The sequence below is a fragment of the Gadus macrocephalus genome, chromosome 9 (assembly GCF_031168955.1).
Source record: "Gadus macrocephalus chromosome 9, ASM3116895v1".
NCBI lineage: Eukaryota > Metazoa > Chordata > Actinopteri > Gadiformes > Gadidae > Gadus > Gadus macrocephalus.
In genome coordinates, this window is record NC_082390.1 from 14,174,878 (window position 1) to 14,196,946 (window position 22,069).

Genomic DNA, 22,069 nt, shown 5'->3' on the forward strand with positions numbered 1-22,069 from the left:
TATCCAACCCAATGTCCTTTAATATCTATTATTTCTTTAGAACATTGAGGTTTACCCAAACCCCAAAAAGCTTACCTAAAAGCTCTGTTATTATAACATTGCTTTTCTTTATCAATTCATACATAGCGGGGGCCTGATTAACTTTACATTGGACTATATTTTGATAGCGATTGAAACACAGATGCAACTCAGCTTAGACTGCATACTAGGATTGAGTTTGAGAAACAAATCTGTGTGACACTAAAGCGTTATGGAACCGAATAAACAGTTTTTCCATTTAACTAATAGACATCTCTGGAGATAAACACACACACACACAAACACACACACACACACACACACCACATACACACACACACATTGACAGACCTAGGGTACAATGCAAAATAGAGTCCGGAGGGAATATTCTATTATGCAAACACTACGTAATTGGCAGAAAACCTCATGGGGCAATTGTAGAAAGGAGTGTTACGTTTTGTTTTTGCATTCTACCGCACCTGATGACAAAATGCAATTTCAATATGTGTACATAAATATATTATTAATCCCATCTTGGATGGAGCCATTGTTAATGAGCTGTTGTTTGCTGTTACCTTGGTAACACCAATACATTCAGAATCAGAATCAGAGCAAAGCTGAGGCTCCATCGACTTTAAACTTAACGGCTGATCCTTCGCACTCTTAATTTTAGCCAAAATCTCCTACTTCTGCTAGTACCTCAAACTTTAAAGAAGTGTATTGCTTCCTATTATGACAAAAAGTGTAAAAATGTTTATTTAAATATGTGACAAATCACACACAGTTCAAACAATGGATACTTTAGCATTCTCATTATTTTCTATCCTTCTAATTAAAAAAAAAAAAGGTTTTGTCTATTGACACCAGGTTCTGGTGTAGAAAGAGATAAATATGGCATACCATTAGTGAGTCCTAGGTCATTGGAAATCAATATGCATTAAGGAGCTTCAAGTGCCTGCTGAAAGCTGCAATCTGGAGGTCTAAGGAATCAGTCATGTTTTACTTCATATCTAAAAGTATATACGTTCAGTTCTTCATATCAACATACTTTTTTAATTCAAATCAAAATGTTTTGTCGTCAAATAAACACAACATGACTTCAGCTGTGTGTTGATGCAGTTTTATGTTTCTAGTGTTTCTGGACACAAATAAGCTGTATTTGTCTTTGAATCGTTTACAAGGCTGACTGGTGTTCTTTGGTATGAGTGTGCTGCGAGTACCTGCAGCACTACAGGAGCGTTTGAAGGTAGTGCTGCAGGATGCTGATATGAATGCTGTATGGGCATGTGGGGAAATGGATAAGCAAGCGATTTGAGGAAAAGTGCAGGGGACAGCAAGACTGGCAAAAATAGTCGAGTTTGCACTTTGAGTTGATCAGGGAGGGATTAAGTATTGAAAATACAATCTGCTGCTAGTTCATGGATTCTGGAGATTCCTCTTCAATCATTTAGCCAACTTTAGGCCAGTGGAAGCTTGCAGTTAGGATGACATAATCAACGTTGTCGTCATCATCAACATCACAAACAACAGCCACTACCCCCCCCCCCCCCCCCCCCCCCCCCCCCCCCCCCCCCTCCCCCCCCCCCGCCACCCCAAACCCCACAAGAGTGTTTTTAGTTCAGCCCACAGGTGGCGATATTTTGGTATACGATGACTTCGGTGACGGCGTCAAAGACAAACTGATGTTGCCGGTGTCGGTTGCGCAGGTCACGTGGAGTACACCTCTTTGTTCCCGGGCTTGTTTTTCTTCTCGTACTCCTGCCGGATGTATTCAATGCCCTTGAGATAGTTGTTGGGGCCTGAGAGACAAGGGGAGGGGCATGGGGTTAAGATATCAGAGTAGGCAGTAGCAATTGGGTCCCATCCATGGAACCAAACAATGAATTTGTGTTATTCTAACCAATTATTTTCTTAGGGTCAGTAAGAGACAGTACAGCTAACAGAAACAGCCCTGGTAAGCATGATTTCACAGAAAACTGGTATATACTGTAAATATCAGTACCACACATTAACAAACCTTAACTAAGGGAATGATTTTGAACTTCTTTATTCTATGTTTGTATTTATCTATTCTTACTACGACTACATATATGTCTGAGAAAGATTGACTACGGGCCCATCATAAAGAACAGCATTAAAAAATGCCTCATGCTTTGTGCAAGCGGAGCCAGGCTACTGACATGTATATCACGCATTGAAAAACAGCCTGACCTTGACCATCGCATTAAACAGTACCTTGGCATGCTTCTTATGTGCCTTGTTATGGTGTTCTCCACATACAATCAGTGGTGGATGATGCATTGTGTTTCATTTATGTCTGTTATTTCCACACCAGAATCAGAGTGGAATCTGGCCAGGGTGCAAAGGATGAGGATGAGGAAGCAAAGGAGAGATACAAGGATGTGGAATCCACGCTATTACTCTCTCTCTGCTCCTCTTATGTGATTTTCCCACACTGTCCCCTTTCACAACTGCTCTCTCTCCTCTCTCTCTCTCTCTCTCTCTCGTCTCTCTCTCTCTCTCTCTCTCTCTCTCATCTCTCTCTCTCTCTCTCTCTCTCTCTCTCTCTCTCTCTCTCTCTCTCTCTCTCTCTCTCTCTCTCTCTCTCTCTCTCTCTCTCTCTCTCTCTCTCTCTCTCTCTCTCTCTCTCTCTCTCTCTCCTATTACATTGAACCACTCTCTACCCACATTTGTTTGGTCTTTCTCTGGCCTTGTTTCACATTTTAGAGGTTTGTGTTTCCACCGTGGCTGGAGGAATTCCTTCCTGTTTGGCAGTGCTGCTCCGGTTGCTCTCCAGTTTATCCCGCTGTGTATAATCTTCCCAGCTCTCTATGCATCATGTCCTCTCTCCCATGCATTTCGTTCCTTGCATTTTTGGCCTAATCATTTAATAGCAATACTATTAACAAATCTTTCACATGTACTGTATTTTCAAAGCTTTACCTTTGTAGGATGGGTTTTATAACTGCTCCTGAACCTAAACATATTGGCATGTTTCTGTATTGTCACCTACTATAAGCCTGTGAAATGACACAACCCTTTAACCAAACAGCAAAGTTTAAAGTTCTTCTGAATGTGCTCACGTCAACGGAACTTTACAGAGTGCTGCTGTGAGCCACTTGACAGTTTTAAACTCCAACGGATCACTCTCAACATTACGTACCAGGGTACTCAGGGAAACAGATTGCAAGAGGTGACCCGCAGATCTTCTTCTCAAACAGATCCTTCTTGTTGAGGAAGAGGATGATGGAGGTGTTGGTGAACCACTTATTATTACAGATGGAGTCAAACAACTTCAGAGACTCGTGCATACGGTTCTGTGGGGAGAGGGGGGGGGGGCAAAGAAGTGTGTTTTAAAAGATATCCTCAAAACGTCACAAGTTGAAACAGTCTCAAACTATGCTGACAGGCAGGAAAGCACAAACACACACACACATGTAAACATGCACGGTCAACGAGTACAATGCAGATGTGAACACAAACACACAACCTCTATACATAAAAGAAGAAATAAATCAAGAAAATGAAAATTATAAGCAGAACAGAATCTAAATCTTTTTTAGCAAGTTGGAGTGTAAAGTAATTCGCATCTGCATTGCATTGCCTTTGTGGGCGTGTGACGTGTGTGTGTCTACGTGTGTACATGAGTGCGTGGTGTATTAGGAGCCATGCTGTTAGTCCTGAAATGGGTTAACACAAGTCCATCAATGAATGTGATCAATCAAGTATAACTAACTGTATGATATGTATGATATCAGGTAATGCATCATAATAATTATTAAACACATTTCATTCATATTCTAGTTTTTTTTATTAGTAGCATTTGTATAAATTGAAATGACTAACAGGTGCTGATAGGTTAACATTCATTTAATGTTGTTATAAAAATGTCTAGCTATATCAAAAATCTTCAACCTATTGAAACTACCTTGGTTGCATACTGAGAACTATTTAACTGTTCACAGCGGAAAAGTCTAAAATCAGTCAATCAAAGTCATTAATTTAGCTAGATTCAAGAAAAGAAAGGATACACTACATGAACAATGCAACACACATGAATACACCTCTATATGGCTCGCTGTCAACCATTGCCTATCAATGAGTTTCATACCTGTCAGGTGGAGCTTCTGTAGCGGATCTGACTGCTGATTGGTTAGAGAGGACAGTCGACGGGAAGAGTGACAGGAGAAATGTGAAGAGCCAAAGATGCTGGAGGGCGGAATTTAGAGCAGGAACGGAAAAAAACGCAAGAGATCCAAACCCATGGTCCAACGTGCATGCACGGGTGCACTCGCGCGCACACATAAAACACACACGCACACACACATCCAGACACACGATATAGCCCACCTCCACGCAGCTGACAGAAGACATAAAGACAGGCAAGAGTACTTCAACCACACAGTGTACACCCAAAGCAGATATCACGGTAGAGAAATATAGCAATGTTGGCATGGAATTCTGGCAATTTTTAATTCTCATAGTAGGTTTCTAAATCCTAAGGCCAAACCTAAACCTTGACAACATTTAACCTCAGGGATGTGTATTAGTGAGTAATTCTTGTCTATATTCAAACAGTTCTTTCAATGGGAAGATGATTGAAATAGATGATTGCCGGGGCGCCCCGGTGGCTCATCGAGCGGGTACCATTAAGACTTAGGGCCCTATTTTAACGGTCTGAAACGCAAGTGGGAAGCGCAAAGCGCAAGTAGCTTTGTGGGCGGTTCTACGGCGCTATCGCTATTTTACAGGCGGATAAATGACACTTGCGTCGCGGCGCAAGTGTCAAAAGGGTTGGTCTGAAGCAGCCTAGTTACCCGTCGCTGTGGTTTGGGCATAACGTCCAACAAACCAATGAGAGTGCCAGCTCCCATCCCCTTTAAGAGCCATGAGCGCATTTGAATCGGACGAATTTATATTTTGACAGCGCGTCTGCAGTCTCCGATGAGACAGATGCACATGAATTTCAAACTACAAATGGCTCAGTTTATTGCCAAATAATATGGCCTAATTCACACATGGAATAAGGGGTTTTCTTCCACAACTTCAGAAATACTGAGTCCTCAAATAAGTTTCGGCAAAGAAAACGTATATGATATAACATATGATATGCAGTAACTGTGGTTCTATTTAATGATATACGCAATACATTATAAACATTGTTTCTTATCAGTATTGTATGCTATCCTAATATGCATGTGTCCCCGCGGTAATAGACATTGCCATTGATTGTATTATGCGTTACGTGTTTAGTTTGCGTGTGTTTAAACAGAGCACACACGCGCGCCCGCATTCATTCATTCTTTTTAACACTCACTCGCGGTAAAACAATGTTTTTCACGATCAAATACTCATCAATCCTAAAAGTTATGAGCATGTAGGCCTACACGATGTCTCTGTCAAGAAAATATGTGTTTGCTGTACGGTGTTTGCAGATGTATTGATTTAAAAGTACAACTTATTACCGCTGCATCAGCTGTTCTTTCCCAAATAATTTACCAAGAATGTGCGGCTAGGTAGATGGGAGAAGCAAAGTGTATGCGCGAGGTGCACAAGCAATCCGTATGCATCGCATGCGCATGTATGCATGCACCCTTAAAATAGCATCTGAACAACGCGCCACTGACTTTAAACCAGGTATTTCCTGGTCAGTAGCGCAATGGTATTCAGAAACGGCAAAATACCGTTTGCGCCAGAACACGCCTCCTCCTTCCGCCGAACCGCCCCTTGGGGCGCATGATCAATCCCTAATTTACCGGCGAGTGGTGGTGGTGGGAAAAGAACGCTCTGCGCCAGTTGTAAACTAGCAACGACACATGCGCCAGTGACTAAGTCACTTGCGCCGGATGCAAGATAGGGCCCTTAGTCTTTACAGCAACGACCCAGGTTCGATTCCTGCCCGTGGTCCTTTGCTGCATGTCCTCCCCTCTGTCTCCCCATACCTTTCTGTCTATCTCACTGTATCCTCATGAATAAAGCATAAAGAAAATGCAAAAATAAAATAAATAGATAATTGCCAAACCTTATCTATTCTAGTAATGTATAGAACTTAGCTTAGTTACTATACTATACTAACTATTTCTAGTGACAGTCTAGTGACAGTAACCCTGATGTATGTACTCACACTTTGCTGTGAGGGCTCCCTGCAGGCTGAAAACAACCTATTTACTCACTAAAGCCCTCCTCATACTGAAATGTCACCATCTCTTTCGATGCTGCCATTTTGAATTCTTCTTAAGTAATTCAGTTTGTTGTAATGTATTACGCTCTGCTGCACCCTCTGGTACAGGGCATCCATTTTACTGCATGCCCAGGGCAGCAGGCAAGCATGTAGCGCGCTAGGTTTCTAACCGCATTACACCACACAATTACATAGAAATCAAACTGTTTCATACTCTTTGGGTGCCTTTGTAGTCAAGTGTACAAAGGTTAGAGTGAGAGTTAATTTGTACATTTTGACAACAACGATTGGGAAAGATTGGGATTAGGATTGGGATAGATAGATATTGACTATAGTATTTTAAATCTCCCTCTATTTAAACATAGGCTTCATATTAGCACAATCAGTGCCAATACTCATTTAGCTAATTATTTTATCCATGCATCGTAATGGCAATGTCTAAAGGAATGCTAAAATGCTCCTGGTTTGATTTGGATGCAAAGGTCAGGCGTAAAATTGAATAAAAAGCCTAACAATTGTTCCCATCCAGGATGAAGTATGTTGTGCTTAAGAGCGAGCAAGTAGAGAGAAAGAAAGCATAACGAGAGAGAGAGATGGAGAGAGAGCAAGAGAGAGAGACAGAGAGAGAGAGAGAGAGCGCGCATAAAATATAGAAGTGAGAGCAGTGAGTGTACTTGTGTGTGTGTATTTGTGTGTAAGTGTCAGGAGGGAAAGATTGAGACTGAGAAGGGGATGGAGGCGGAGGCTGTGCGGTGCGGTGCGCGCTGGGTGTGGCCCCTGCTCACCGTGGTCTCGTCTTCGTGCAGCACCTGGTCGTAGCCACTCAGCGCCACGCAGAAGATGATGGCCGTGACGTCCTCGAAACAGTGGATCCACTTCTTCCTCTCCGACCGCTGGCCGCCCACGTCAAAGAGCCTATTGACCCCCACACACACACACACACACACACACACACACACACACACACACACACACACACACACACACACACACACACACACACACACACACACACACACACACACACACACACAAATGCAAAGGTACACACACACACGCACAATTTTAAAACCCTTCAGGGATTTGTTAAGTCCCTAATTGCGATCGATTATGAAACACAACAACAAACCAGAAACATACACGTATGCGTATTTTTTACAACAATGTTTAATTAACGACACAGAGCCTGTGTTTGGATGTGATTGTGTGTGTGTGTGTGTGTGTGTGTGTGTGTGTGTGTGTGTGTGTGTGTGTGTGTGTGTGTGTGTGTGAGTGTGTGTGTGTGCGTGTGTGGGTGGGGCGCATTACAACAGCGAAAGTGTCTGTATTACGTAATACCTTCTTTAAGCCTTAAGGCGTTTCATGTCCAGTGTTTCATAAACACTGGATGCCTTCTCATGTGTGTCTTAACATCACCTACATTTACACAGTAAATTATGAAATCCTTGTACTGATACAAGTATTACTGCAGTGGAGCTGATCCAGGTATTATTAAGTTCTTAAACTGCAACAGGGAGTGGGAAAAGAATGCATGCAATGCTTTTGCTTGAAGCCGCTTGTTTAGTCCATGTATGGTGCACTGGTATTGTGTATGCGTGTGTGTGTGCGTGTGTGTGCACACATTGTGTGTGCACGATCCGAACACAAGCCACCCCCACCCCCTCATACACAAACACAATGCAAGGCTTCCAGTAAAGTGTAGCGGATGTGAAACTGAAGCAATATTGCGGCCTAAACACAGAGCATTTCCCCGCCTATTCTACAGTATGATTTTTTTAGCAATTGTAAACTACTATTTTCTTTAACTTGATTGTTTTTCACATTCCTATGTGTGTGTGTGTGTGTGTGTGTGTGTGTGTGTGTGTGTGTGTGTGTGTGTGTGTGTGTGTGTGTGTGTGTGTGTGTGTGTGTGTGTGCGTGTGTGTGTTGAGCCTGAGATGCATATCCAGAACCTGAAAAATGCTGACGCGGACATCGATGGAAAGATTGTTTTTTAGATCTGTGTGTCTGTGTGTCCCACTCAAGCTGTGACAGTGGAGAATAGGGGGTTGCATTATGGTAATGGAGCAGAGATTGCACCTGGACCCACCCCCCCCCCCACCCCCCCCCCCCCCCCCCCCACGCCACACACACACACACACAAACAGCTCACTGCTGTAACCGATCAGGTTCTCATTAAAATACAGAGGACATTCATGAAGACAGAAACGCTCTATAAGAATTGTTCAGTTGCATTGCTCCCTCTCTATAATTACTGAGTGCAGATGATTGTTGAGATGGCTGGTTTGGCCGGTATAGAAATAGTTTCAATTTTATACTTCAGCTAGTTTACACACTTTAATGTGTTGCACTTTAACATGTGTGAAAGGCAGTTTACATTTTATTCATTAATAACTGACGTGGACGTCACCCTACAGAGGGGCCTATAGCACTTTAAACTGACAAAGTGCTGCTGGATAAAAGCGACCATGATGCGTTATTTATATTCATAACTAACATATCTAATTTGCATCTGTATTTTTATCCGTCCTTCGCGCGTACTTACCGGAAGTGGAGGTTTTTGAAGGTAAAGTGAGTCTCGACAATGCCTGTGGTCTTCACTCTGGTCCTCAGAATGTCCTGCTCTGTCGGCTGGTAGTCTGCCGCACCAATTCGATCTAGGCTGTCTAGATAGCTGCACACACACACACACACACACACACACACACACACACACACACACACACACACACACACACACACACACGCACAGAGAAGAACAGAGAAGACAGTATTAAAGTTGCGCAATCCCCTCCTGTCATGCTTTAAAACGTGAGAATGTACAACGGATGCATGTGGTGAGTGTTGTGCCGCATTCTGGTATCTGTACATCACCCAAATGTTGGGCAAATGGGTTCTACACACAGGTAGTGGTATGAGGTGTGATATCCCCCCCCCCCCCCCACACACACACACACACACACACACACACACACACACACACACACACACACACACACACACACACACACACACACACACACACACACACACACACACACACACACACACACACACACTCACACCATGCAAAGCACTTAGGGTGTCTTGAAAAGTGCTATATAAATCCAATGAATTATTCTTAGTCTTATTATCATAGATGAATCTGTGTCCTTCTTTGTACTGGGCTGCTGGGAAGGCCTATAGAGGGGAGTATTAGCCAGTCATTCACACATCCTTCCACCAAGCCTGATGGAGCAGCGTGAAGCTTTTTTATAGACTTTTATAGAGAGTGAGAAATGCAGCACTGGTGCATAAAGAGTCTTTAGAGAGAGGGCTGCAGGGAGGCGTGTGCAGAGAGCTGGTAGTACATGGAGACACACAGGGACAGCACCACTAAAGTAGTGCTGCATCTTGGATGCAGTACTACTATCCCTCATACATAGACACGCACATGGACACACTCAAACGCACGCATGCACACACACAAACACAAATGCACGCACGCACGCACACACACACACACACACACACACACACAGCCACACACACACACACACACACACACACACACACACACACACACACACACACACACACACACACACACACACACACACACACACACACACACACACACACACACACACACACACACACACACACACATAATGAAGGTAGTAAATGACTGTAATGTGGAATGGATTGAGAGACAGAGGCATTTTCTGAGCAGTTTGTGACCCGAGCCGTCCTCATAACCCAAACATGTGATGGATTTGACACTATAATGTATACGTATTCCTTTTAATAAATCAAACTCCCATGAAAGTACACAAAGAAAATCTATCAATAATAGTCCAATAGTTACCACCTAAGGAATACAGTGATTATGGGATGGCAATGAGGTAATTGGCTGTATATATCACTGCCAAAAAAATGGCAGTGTGGTTATTTATACTTTTCCAAACGGGACGCAGACATCAATACAGACAAAGCTCGCTGCAATAGTTAAAGTGAGAAATGCAAAATTGATCAGGGGAACACATCCAACCGTAATAAACACCTGGTCAAACACAAAACATATCTGAAAGCTTTAGCGTATTTAATAGCCCCGTAGCAAAGGTTATCAAGCCTGCTGCCAACAAGGAATTGGAGTAACCCTCTGTGTAGTGCGAAACGGAGACATCAACAACTTCTTCCACATCTTCAGGTAACTCATCTACTAGTTGTCCAAGTTATGTGATGATACGATGTAACTGTGCTTTTTTCCACTGGTGCCCCGACTAGCCAATAGGGGTCGCTAATGCAGTGACCAGGAATCAAACCATTAGAGGCCTGCCTTAGCTCATGTAATGAACACAGATACTGTAGGTCTATTATTAAGAACATAAACACAGTTTGCTTTATAGACAGAAGCAGTCTTACAACGCTGTAAACAACAAGCCAATAAATACTTTGTGCCAATTTCTGTCAGCTTCCTTTCTAAATCTCATTGGCCAAGGGGCCGATGCTCCGTGGCCCGGTGGAGAACCCCTGGGCTAGAGCACGCTTCAAAAAGCAGGTCACAACCACAGGTAAGCAGTGTGTGGGGGAGGTCACTGGCTTTCGCATCCACTCCTGGCTGATCCGGAAGTGCTCTCCCTTTAAGGCAGACTTTCAATGTAAAGCAGGCACACACCCAACGCGTCAGGCAGGCAGCGTCGTGAAGTAGAAAGGACACAAGTCGGAAGATTCGATTTCAGGTCCTGTATATGTGGTGGGTGGTAATGAAGGTTTACAGTAGTGCTGGATGCTTTAGAGTGGCTGTACGCAGCACGGGTGTGAGTGCTATCATTGGAACCACAAACACCCTGAGTATCAGTTAAGTCATACGGCTGAAAAGGCTGTTTGTATACTGAGAAAAGTTGCATTAAAATTTCAATGCCGCCCTAGTGCTATTCAAGATAAGATAAAATCACACACAAGCACTATTCTGGATGTGTATGCGTTTAGGTATAGTTCTGTGTGTGTATGCACACGTGTGTGCGTGAGTGTGTGCGTGCGTGTGTGTGTGTTTATGAGAGGGCTAGACAGAAAGTGCCTATCTGAGACAGGAAGTGGTGGCTTCCTGTTCCATGTTTGGCAGAGAGCTGCTCTTTGGCTCGACGGAGTATCCTCACTAACCCCCATGTCCAAAGTTTGACTTAGGTTAAACCAATTCCAGTAAACCAGAAGGATGTGTATCCTACCCTAGGCTGTATTTGACTCCTCTGCCTTGGTTGGCAGAACGATTTGTACTCCTCGCTGTCAGTGGGAAATGGCGTTTCAATTAATATCTTATAAGGAGTAGTCAAAACGACATATGTGTTGGAGCGGTCGATGGAAAACAGCATACACATTTTGTGGAAACAACCGAATCATTGTGTGGCCCCTCATCACAATGTTTCAGTGCAAAAGTTGGCCAGCACATTAATCATCACAGAAGGCATTATCCAGGGCTTTCCACCTCCGCATAGTCAGCCCTAGTCAGCCCCAGTCAGCCCCAGCGAAGCACCATAGGCCAGGGGTTTAACCGGGGGTATTGAGTGGAGTGAAAGACCATGGTGGCTGATGATGAAGGTCAAAAAAATAAGATGAAGGTGTTCAATAAAGCACTTTGGCTTCCAATAAGCAGCACGTCTTGCTGATTGCTGCCATGCTCATGATACGCTCATAGCGCGACAATGTGTGGCTGTTCAACGGAACAACACTGATTCTTAATGAACCACATTGACTTTGCAAACGTTACAGGCCTAACGCTAAACATATATCTAAAACACCAGAACACAGCTCACTTTGTGTTTTCTCTCTATGCCTCACGTGTGCAAACATGAAAAATGAATCCCTGTGATGTGCCCTCTCTAAAGTGGAATTGATGGTAACTGTGGTGCCCCTTTCATTAAGTGCGCTCATGGTATTTGTAGCCTGTGTTTTCCTGAAGCGCTGCTGTGGACAAGCAGGTCATAAACCCCCACAGAGCCTCAACATTTCAGAGCTGTAAAACACGTGACAAATAGCTGGATGTATGAAGAGGTCATTTTTGTGTCAGCTCGTGCAGCAAATACACTTTAACCCTGTCCACTTCCAGTCTACCTGACAATGATGACAGTCCGGGTTGGCCTGTAAAAGAGTACACCAGAGGCTCAGGATGACAGAAGGGGAAGTGTATGTGTGATTCAATTAGCCTCGATGGATGTCCTGGTTCTACGGCCAGGCTTTTGTAATCTAAAGGTTGTGTTTGTGTGTGGGATGGAGGGTCTTGATAAATGCAAGGTGTAGGACGGCAGAGTGTAGGATTTTTTGTTGCAATTGAACAATTTAATGAAACAGATTTCTCATTGTTAGATATCAAAACTATATAACTATATAAACTAATATGAACTACTACATTTTGATGATTTGGGTGAATCAATGTGATTGCCTAAATAAATATATGAATGGGTCATGTTTGGTTGTGCTGTAGCAGAGGAAGCACTTGAACCAGATAATATCAGACTTGTTATGAAGAAAGGTATTGATAGACATGATCTGAGACAGAATATGAGCGTTAGCTGTGAATTTGAAATCCAACTTTATAACAAGAAAAAATAGGTTTCAGTCACCCCCCCCCCCCACGCTCGCACGCACGCACGCACTCACACACACGTCACAAAGAGAGAAAGCCAGACATACAAATGGACAGACAAACAGAAAGGATGTTGTTTTCATGATGCAAGAGGCACATAGAGATTAATTAATCCTTCCTCAGACATACCCCATCTTTTTCTTGCCACGCTCCACTCTTTCGGGCAGATGCATTGCTCAAAATGATATTGTCACATGCAAACATTGCACTTTTCAGCGATACTTCCATGCAACCGGTTAAATCTACCTTCTCTATCGCTTGCGCTCACTCCCTAGCTCTTTCTTAAATTTCACTCACTCATTTGTACAACACACATCACTTTTTGTATAGATGGTCATATTCCTTCTCATATGACCATCTATACAATTTGTATATTTACCCCCCCAGGGGTCTCTCTCTCTCTCTCCCCCCCCCCCCTCCTCCAACCACGCTTCCGCAAACAGCTGGATAGTGTGTGTGGGGATGTAATGAAAGCACGCACGCACGCACACACAAACACAATTACGTGCCACGTGCCGTGCCGTGCCAATGACGAAAAGCGTCTGACGAGGAATCCTTGGTAATAAAATGACGTACTACTGCGCAGAGTCGTTGAGCTGGTACTCGCGGGCGCGGCTGAAGCACTCCTGGATGCCCGCGTCGGACCACAGCCGTATCATGGCCCCGGCCAGCTCCGGGGAGTAGGGCTCCGTGTCCTCCATGCGGCTCACCACGTCACAAACCATCTTGGAGTCCGCCTGTCATCAGAGAGAGAGAGAGAGAGAGGTTTTGGAGGTTAGCCTGACTAATGTACCGGTATATCTGGCTCACGGACGGCCTAAAGGTAGTTACAGGACATTTGGAATCTAACCCAGAGTATTTTCGCGAGGAGTCAAACGCCAATACCGCTACACTAGACGAACCTGCACATTAGGGGAATGGGACTGAAAAGAGGAGGAGGAAGCCGATAGTGGGGGAGTGTTGGTGGAGGTGGAGAAGTGACGATGGAAGGCGAGAGAATCTGTGCATCAGAAGTGTATTGTATCTTGTGTATTGTGTTTTACATTACAGGACCATACATGAAAGTATCTTTTTGCAATATAGCAGAGATCTTGATTCATTGGGCATTTTATTTCAATCTATTTACATAATAAACTGGCACAAGCCATCTAATAATCTAGCAATGGACGTCTTGTGTTACTTGGCAACAAGAAAGGAAAAATAAATAAAAGCAGGAACTCAGAAGGAAAGAGAGCCATCGGCGGCTCTCTGTAGTGATACTTTAAAGGCACTTTACTTCAGGGCTACTGTAGTACTCCGTCAGTAGAATATGTTTGTTTTGTGTGTGACAAAACAGAATGGTCACATTGGTAAGCAAATGCACAGGCCATATGTTGATACTGAAATCAAAAATACCCATTATTAATAGTCCACAAACTGGCTTTGGGTCTGCAGTAGCGTTCAAAATAGAACACATTGGTGCGTTTGATCGCAGACCACATGATCTGCCTTAAACACCCCAGTGGATTATTTATAGAAAGCAGAGCAAATTGATAATCATTTTTAGAACAAAAAACGTATTTAGATATTTCCCAGAGCATATTTATGCGGACAGTTGAATTAGTGCATGTGTGTGTGTGTGTCGTATTGTTGAGTGCGCATCGCTTATGACTCAGCTGATGAAAAATAATTAACATTATGCGCAGAGGGTAAAGAGGCCACCCTCACCGTTCACCTTACCTTGACCCTGATGGAGCTATCCATCTCTCCCTCCCTTCTACAGCCCCTCCATCACTCACCACCAGCACATCAATAGTCCCCTGTCTGTTCTCCGTCCACTCTTAATCATCCCTTTATCCCCCAACAGCTGCCTCCGACTGCCACTCACTCTATCATGCAGGGCGGCAGTAGCTCAGAAGGTCGAGCGGGTTGGTTGAGATGGCCAACGAGATGGCTGTCGGCCTGCATGGTTGACTCCGCCGTCGGGGTGTGGTTCAATGGGTGAATGTCGGGCGATATTGTAAAGAGCTTTGGATAAAAATGCTATATAAAGGCAGTCAATTTAGCACTTGCCTTCATTTGACTTCTGCTGTTTCCTTTGGGTGTCATGCTGACTTCCTCAACCCATCTCTCTCTCTCTCTCTCTCCCTCTCTCTCTCTCTCTGTCTGTCTCTCATATTCCAATGTCCTTCCCTCACTCCCTCCCCTGTTTTTTCATCACCAGTTGATCCCCTGTTCTCATCTTTCGCCCGTCCTCCTAATCGTCCTTCTCTATCCATCACACCCTTACCCCCTCTCGATTCCTCACCCCTATCTATCTGCTCTCTGTGAATGTCATATCAAAGTCGTATCAAAGTAGTTCCTCATCATTGTGAACTAGGGCCACATCATTTTCATAAAGTTCAACAGGCAGCCTCCACCATATCAATTATCAGCCGGAGGTACTTGTAAATGGATACAAGTCCATCCCAATACAAAGGAAAAGGGAACCAAATTACAATATATGTAATCGAGTAGCATAATATGTTTCTCATGTTTCCTACTCATCCGTCGTCTGCTTCAAATGGTTCATGATCTTCCTGGTCTCTCTCTCCCTCTCCCTTACACCACAACTGAAACTGCAAGACTGAGATGAAGAAACACCTAGCAGTGGGTTCTGTGGGAAAATGAACCGAACATGTCAACGTGGAGATATAGGCCTTGGCCATTGAAATGGTCATTTTCTTTTTATGCTTCAAAGGTACTCCTTACGTAATTCTCCACCATAGTTACATCGATCAGGGAAACGCTCAGGAGAACGTCTTCCTGGCTCCTTAACTGTTGTTACTTTCATCAGCTGTAGTTGCTAGGCAACCATGTCAGCCCTTTTTTGGTGAACAGATCTTGTCGAGCCCTACAGTTGGATGGGCGTTCCTTTGTGTTCTATCTATCTATAGCATTTACATTTTTTTTTATATTTCTGTTAAAATCAAGCTTTTTTTTACATAAATGGCTTTCGTTGAAAGTGTAAAGACTTGAATGGAAACTTGGCTAGAGAGCTACCAAGAGGATGTTAGCAAAAGGTGTGCATGTTGGTTGAAGAAAGTGTGTGTGTGTGTGTGTGTGTGTGTGTGTGTGTGTGTGTGTGTGTGTGTGTGTGTGTGTGTGTGTGTGTGTGTGTGTGTGTGTGTGTGTGTGTGTGTGTGTGTGTGTGTGTGTGTGTGTGTGCACAGGATCAGACCAGAGTGTGTGCCAGTTCTCACAGTATAAAGAACTGGGCAGGGTGCCTCAGAAACACTTTAAACCCACAGGCCTGGCCAAGAATACTGTCTGAACCGGACGTAATGGACAACCTAAGATCTATGTGTTTATGTATGCGTGTTTGTAAATTAGATTGTAATGTACCCTTCGAGACGCAGGAATCCTCTCAAGGAATACTGAGGCATCACTCATTAAATGTTGAATTGTATGAAGCAAACTGACACCCTAGTCTACAAATGTATATATCTTATGATGGTTTCAGTCTTGTGAAAACGAGAAAGCCCAGAGATATGGGTTACAAAAGGATAGCTTTAGTCAAGAACTAATGTGGCGCACCTTCTATGAGGTGTCTAAAATAATTTGCTGTATGTGTCATGTTCTGTCTTTGTCTTTATCTTGTTTAGCGTTTGTTCTCCCCCTGTCCACCAGATATCTTTTACTTTTCCCGCCACTTCACAGGTCCTGACATTACCAACGGAAATCACCTTATTCACTTGAGCGTCCCTGTCAATCTTCCCAGCTGCACCGCATTCCCCCATGAGTCTCTCCCATTACATACCAGTTGACTTCTTTGGTTTTTTCATGTCCCTTGATCCTTGTGGTTCTGACATTGTAAGTGCTTTTCTTTCAATTCAGGAAATAGAGATTATTGAGTGTCTTTGAAGGTCCTTTTTGCTACATTTCCTGCAGTTGTCTGCCCTTGGTTCCTACCCCTTCCTGGTTCCTGCTGCCCTGCCAGCACCCCACAGCGACACTATGTGCTGCTGAATTGGTGTACAATGCACGGCATTGTTTAAATAGAAGCCTTAAGACTGATCCGGTCCTGCATTGAGACAAATAGCCACACAAAACATACACACAAAAAAAGGCGTTCAATCACTTTAGTTTGAGCCATGTCTGTTACTCCGTAACAACACATTCTCAGCACACCGTCTATTATTTTAGCCCTCAGCATGTATTTCTCTACACCTCTTCTTTTCATCCAGAGGCACACACACCCCCCCTCATCCTCCCCGCTCTACTACGATACAATAATGCCAGCCTCTTATTACACAAACAGGACAGTCAAGAACAATTTGTCCGAGAACCTTTTGGCGTAAACATTCATGTCACCCTGTCGTGCTTCTATTATTGTCCTTCTCTTTCTCTTCATCCTCTCATCCCCCCTCTTCTCTGACACCCCCCTCCCTTCCTCCACTACACCTCACCCCCTCATTATCATAATTTCTCTTCTCTTCTCCTCACAATCACTTATTAGCCTACTCTGTCTCTACATTCTCCCTCTCTACATTCCCGTCGTCCCTCTCCTTTTCTTTCCTATCTTTTTCTCTCACCTCTCTTTTTCCATCTCTCTCGCCTCTCCCTATTTGCCTGCCGCCCAAAAAAAGTCCACTGCATCATGTGACAGTCAGCTGCTGTTGCCATGGTAACAGGCTTCCTATACCCGGCATGCGGTTTCAGTCTGTCTTGAATTCCGTTTTTTTTCATCTTGCAGAGAAAAACATTTACCTCTACATACTCTCGTTCTCTCCCTCTCTCGAACCCAAAGATGTTTTGGGTGAACATGCTGTACTACTCTGCACACCGCCATCTTTAAGGTGTTTGCACCCAATTGTCTCTCCACCCTCTCTCACCCAATCGAGGATATTTAATTATTGAGGTGATTCAATATTTACCTGTTTTTCAGCCCAGTGTTCAGCCCTCAGTGGATGCATACCAATGTTTAGAGTGTGTGTGTGCTTCCATTCCTGCCCTCACAGCCAGAGCACCACGCTAATACATATAGCACATAATTGTCAAATACACAAACACACACGCACACCCACACACACACACACACACACACACACACACACACACACACACACACACACACAAACATACACACAATGTAGGGGTCAAAGCTAGGCAAAATATGAAATAGGGAATTTATATAATTATGTAATCAAACCAAGGGGCAGCCATGATGACCACCTGGTTGTAAAGCCATTGTGGGAGCAACCGACATGTAGTACCTCAAATCGCCAATAGGTGGCGTTTCTAAGTCAATGGGAGTATTTGTGATTTCAGTCTCGTAAAACTAAGCCAATAATTTTTATAGTTTTCCTCGTTTGATTGTAACTCAGTGGCTGGGCTGAGTTTGGTTATGGATGTCACAGACACTACATCCATATATTTTTTACAGTCTATGATCTTAAGAGAGAATAGAATGCGTCGAGATGGAGGAGGGTGGGAGGAGGGAGGGAGAAAGAAAATCGTTAGAAAGGATAAGGAGAAAGAGGAACTACAGGAAGAGAAGTGGGGGGCTGGTGGAACTGACTTACAAATGACGAAAGACAGAACGCAAACTTTTACACACACACATTTCAGTATTTGTGTGTGTGCACGTGTGTGTGATCTACGCACAGTAAATGTAGGAAGTTATTGGTCGTTATCGCCAGTCCACAATGAGGATTTGTGTGTTTATGTGTCTGTACTGTAATCGGTTTGCAATTCTATGTATCCGGTTCTATATGCAAAAAAGGGTTACATAACATTCAACTTTGACGCAGAACACTAGCCAACACATTCCTGTCCGTATTTAAATCCATTGAGTGGAGCTTAACACTGTACAAAGCTTAACAACCGAACCATGGAGGACAAGAAATGAGGTAATCAACGAGTGGTGTGTCAGTGACCTACTGTTCGAGACATTGAAGAAGTTTGATCCCAAATCAGGAGTCAGGAATCACAAGTTTCCAGTCCGAAAAAAAAAAGAGCAAAAAGACCATAGAGCCAAGAGGCAATGTTCACTCCTTTATTTGTGGGCTCACGCAAGACACCAACAACAACCACCAAGCACAGCCGTGATTAAACAACTTCTCTCATTATCCTTCCATCATTCTTCCATGCTTCTCCTCCCATCATTAATTTCCCAAGCTTGTTACAATGCTTGTTACAATGCGTCAATTCATCCCAAAACACTGTATATGAAGCACAGAACAAGGGCGTGGCTCTCAGTCATACCCTCAATCATTACTTGTTATTTTACAAAAAAACGGCAAAAACCGACCCCTAAGTTGCTCCGTTGATCCATTGCTTTAAGAACAAAAGGGGGGGGAGAACCATATCTTACTGTCAACATGGAGGTTCATGCACTTATAGTCCTGGATGTGAAACAATTAAACTCAATTTCGAGATCCCACAGAGACAGACGTCTGGCAGGGAGGAGGATGAGGACAGGATGGAGGCGAAACACATCCATCAGCTAAAACTGGTGGTCAGTGAAAGGGACCCGGCAGGGAGGGGTGTGGGGGCAGGGACAAGGTGTCTTCAACTAGCAGTGGGGGTCAGAGACAGGGCTGTGGCAGCACAAGGCCAAACCGTATCCATCCGTCAACATGGAGGTTCATGCACTTATTTCCCTGGATGTGAAACCATTGGACTCAATTTCGAGGTGTTCTTCTGACTACGGGTTACTGGGCGGCTCAGACAACCACATTCACACCTGCTCCATTCATGCGCAACACCATTTTCCCCAAAGGGATGGACAGTACAGTACAACAGAACCGATTTAATAGCCTGCCTGTCATGGCAGGATGTCCCAACTATCTACATGCACATTAACACACACGCGGGGAAAACAAATAATGAAACATGGTGTGTGTGTGTGTGTGTGTGTTTGTGTGCGGTTAAAGTGTTTGTCTCTCTTAATTCTATTGGCCCATGCTTGTCCTCCTGTAGTTCCTCTTCTGCTTATCCTTTCCAACGGTTTTCTATACCACTCCCCCGTTTTCTACCTCCTTGCCTCCCCCATCTGGGCCCACTCTCTCAGTCTTTATCTACCTCTTAAAGGCACCCAGTGCAACTTTCGAGGCTTAAAAATAAACATTCAATTTCTAGTCTTTTTTACACGTAGTAAGTTTCAATAACTCCATACCATTACATACCGACATTCAAGCAGCAAAGATGAGACGTCGTTGTGTGGTGAGAACTGATAGAAAATCGATAACAACAACAATGCCGCCATTTTCTTTATTTTTTGTAACCTACAATAAATAAAGCAGGCTTCCAGTCAATGGAAAAATGGCTTCTCCCCACCGGCGATTGTTGTTGTTTACGATTTTCTATCAGTTCTCACCACACAACGACGTCTCATCTTTGCTCCTTGAATGTCGATATGTAATGGTATGGAGTTATTGAAACTTACTACGTGTAAAAAAGACTAGAAATTGAATGTTTATTTTTCATTGAATGTTTACATAAAGTTGCACTGGGTGCCTTTAAACAGACACACTCATCGCACCTGCAGTATCTGTCTTTATCACCCTCTTTCATCTTTCTAAAATTAGCCCTGATAGTGTTTCAAGTTTCAACCAAGCGTTCCTCGCCCAGAGAGCAAGATCCAGAGCTCAGAGAACAGGTCAGGGAGGCGTTGAACCGTCGAGCAATCTCCTGGAGACGTTTCACACTAGAGTCCCTCAGGCCCCGGCTGTACAGCGAGGCATCGCTGGCTCACCACACACACACACACACCACACACACACACACACACACACACACACACACACACACACACACACACACACACACACACACACACACACACACACACACACACACACACACACACACACACACACACACACACACACACACACACACACACGTCACACACACACACAGAAGTAGAAGAAAAACGTTGCTGTCGAAAGCTTGAACTAAACGCTGAGGCTGAGCACGAATGCGTGCTTATGTGTGTGTTAGCAGCTGGTTTAAACCAGCATTAAAGAATTAAGTGTGCTGTGTCTCATCTCCTATCATGAAAAATATTCTCTTCATCATGTCTTCTGTACTGTTACAATGGATATCATATTCATGCATGCCTATGCATACAACAATGTCTGTGTTAGAAGGGAAAGAGCAATAGAGAGAAGTGAAGAGATGTATAATTTGTTAGGGGCCTCCTCTCCATAAACTGTGTGTGTGCATGAAATAAAGACAGGAAGAGAAAACACGGCGTCCAATCTCATGAGAGGTAAGTGGTCAGGTGACCACGCGCCTGCACTATCCTTTAGAGGAGGCTAGTGAGGGACGTTGCTAGGGTAACTGCTTGGTATCCTAGAGACTGGTATCCTCGAGGGCTTAAAAAATGTATGAAAGAGACACCCAAAGGGAGAGAGAACCGAACCATCATCAAGACACCATTCAAACTCCTATGTTTGTGTAAATGTGTGTGTGTGCGCTTGTAGTATGGCTTTTTTTGTTGCCTTGTTTGAGAAGCTTATGAGGGTTATAACATAAGATTGGCTGAAATACATTAGCATATTTTCACAGCGATAACAAAAACACTTCATTTAATAATAATAATACATAGGTTTTATATAGCGCTTTTCTCGGTACCCAAAGACGCTTTACAAAAACACAAAACAAAAAGGATAGAAATGGACAGTACAGTACATACATGCATACATACAAATACTCCAAAACAACAATACAGAGAAAGATAGGACAATAAGAAAGAGAGAGCGTGAAAAAGATTAGTCAGGTGTTGTAAGTGATGTTGAAGAGATGGGTTTAAATATGTAAGGGCCTTATTGAAAAATAATCATCCAAAGTAACTGGACATATTTCATTAGGATGATGTCATCACTATGCTTCTCTTCTACACAGTTCCTCTGATCATCCACAAACCACTACGACTACTACTTACTGTGTGTGTGTGTGTGTGTGTGTGTGTGTGTGTGTGTGTGTGTGTGTGTGTGTGTGTGTGTGTGTGTGTGTGTGTGTGTGTGTGTGTGTGTGTGTGTGTGTGTGTGTGTGTGTGTGTGTGTGTGTGTGTGTGTGTGTGTGTGAGCAGCTCTAGTTCCTAGCCAGCTCTGCCAGGCAGAAATGCAGAAAGCAGAAATGGTGCACCAGCTGCCGCATACAAAAACAAACACACACACACACACACACACACACACACACACACACACACACACACACACACACACACACACACACTTTACAACAAGTTTATGTTCTCTCTCTTGCATTCTCTCTTCCAT

The 22,069-nt window shown here is 43.7% G+C and overlaps 1 protein-coding gene across 1 annotated transcript in view; it reads right to left on the reverse strand.

The window, feature by feature from the left end:
• LOC132464518 (guanine nucleotide-binding protein G(o) subunit alpha) overlaps nt 1–22,069 on the reverse strand; it is a 66,247-nt gene that overhangs the window by 8,777 nt on the left and 35,401 nt on the right. Inside the window, exons 4-6 of the mRNA XM_060060940.1 lie at nt 13,398–13,558; nt 8,745–8,873; nt 6,985–7,114 (exon numbers count right to left, since the gene is read on the reverse strand). Of these exons, the coding sequence (XP_059916923.1) occupies nt 6,985–7,114; nt 8,745–8,873; nt 13,398–13,558 (420 nt within the window). The remainder of the gene's footprint in view (nt 1–6,984; nt 7,115–8,744; nt 8,874–13,397; nt 13,559–22,069) is intronic.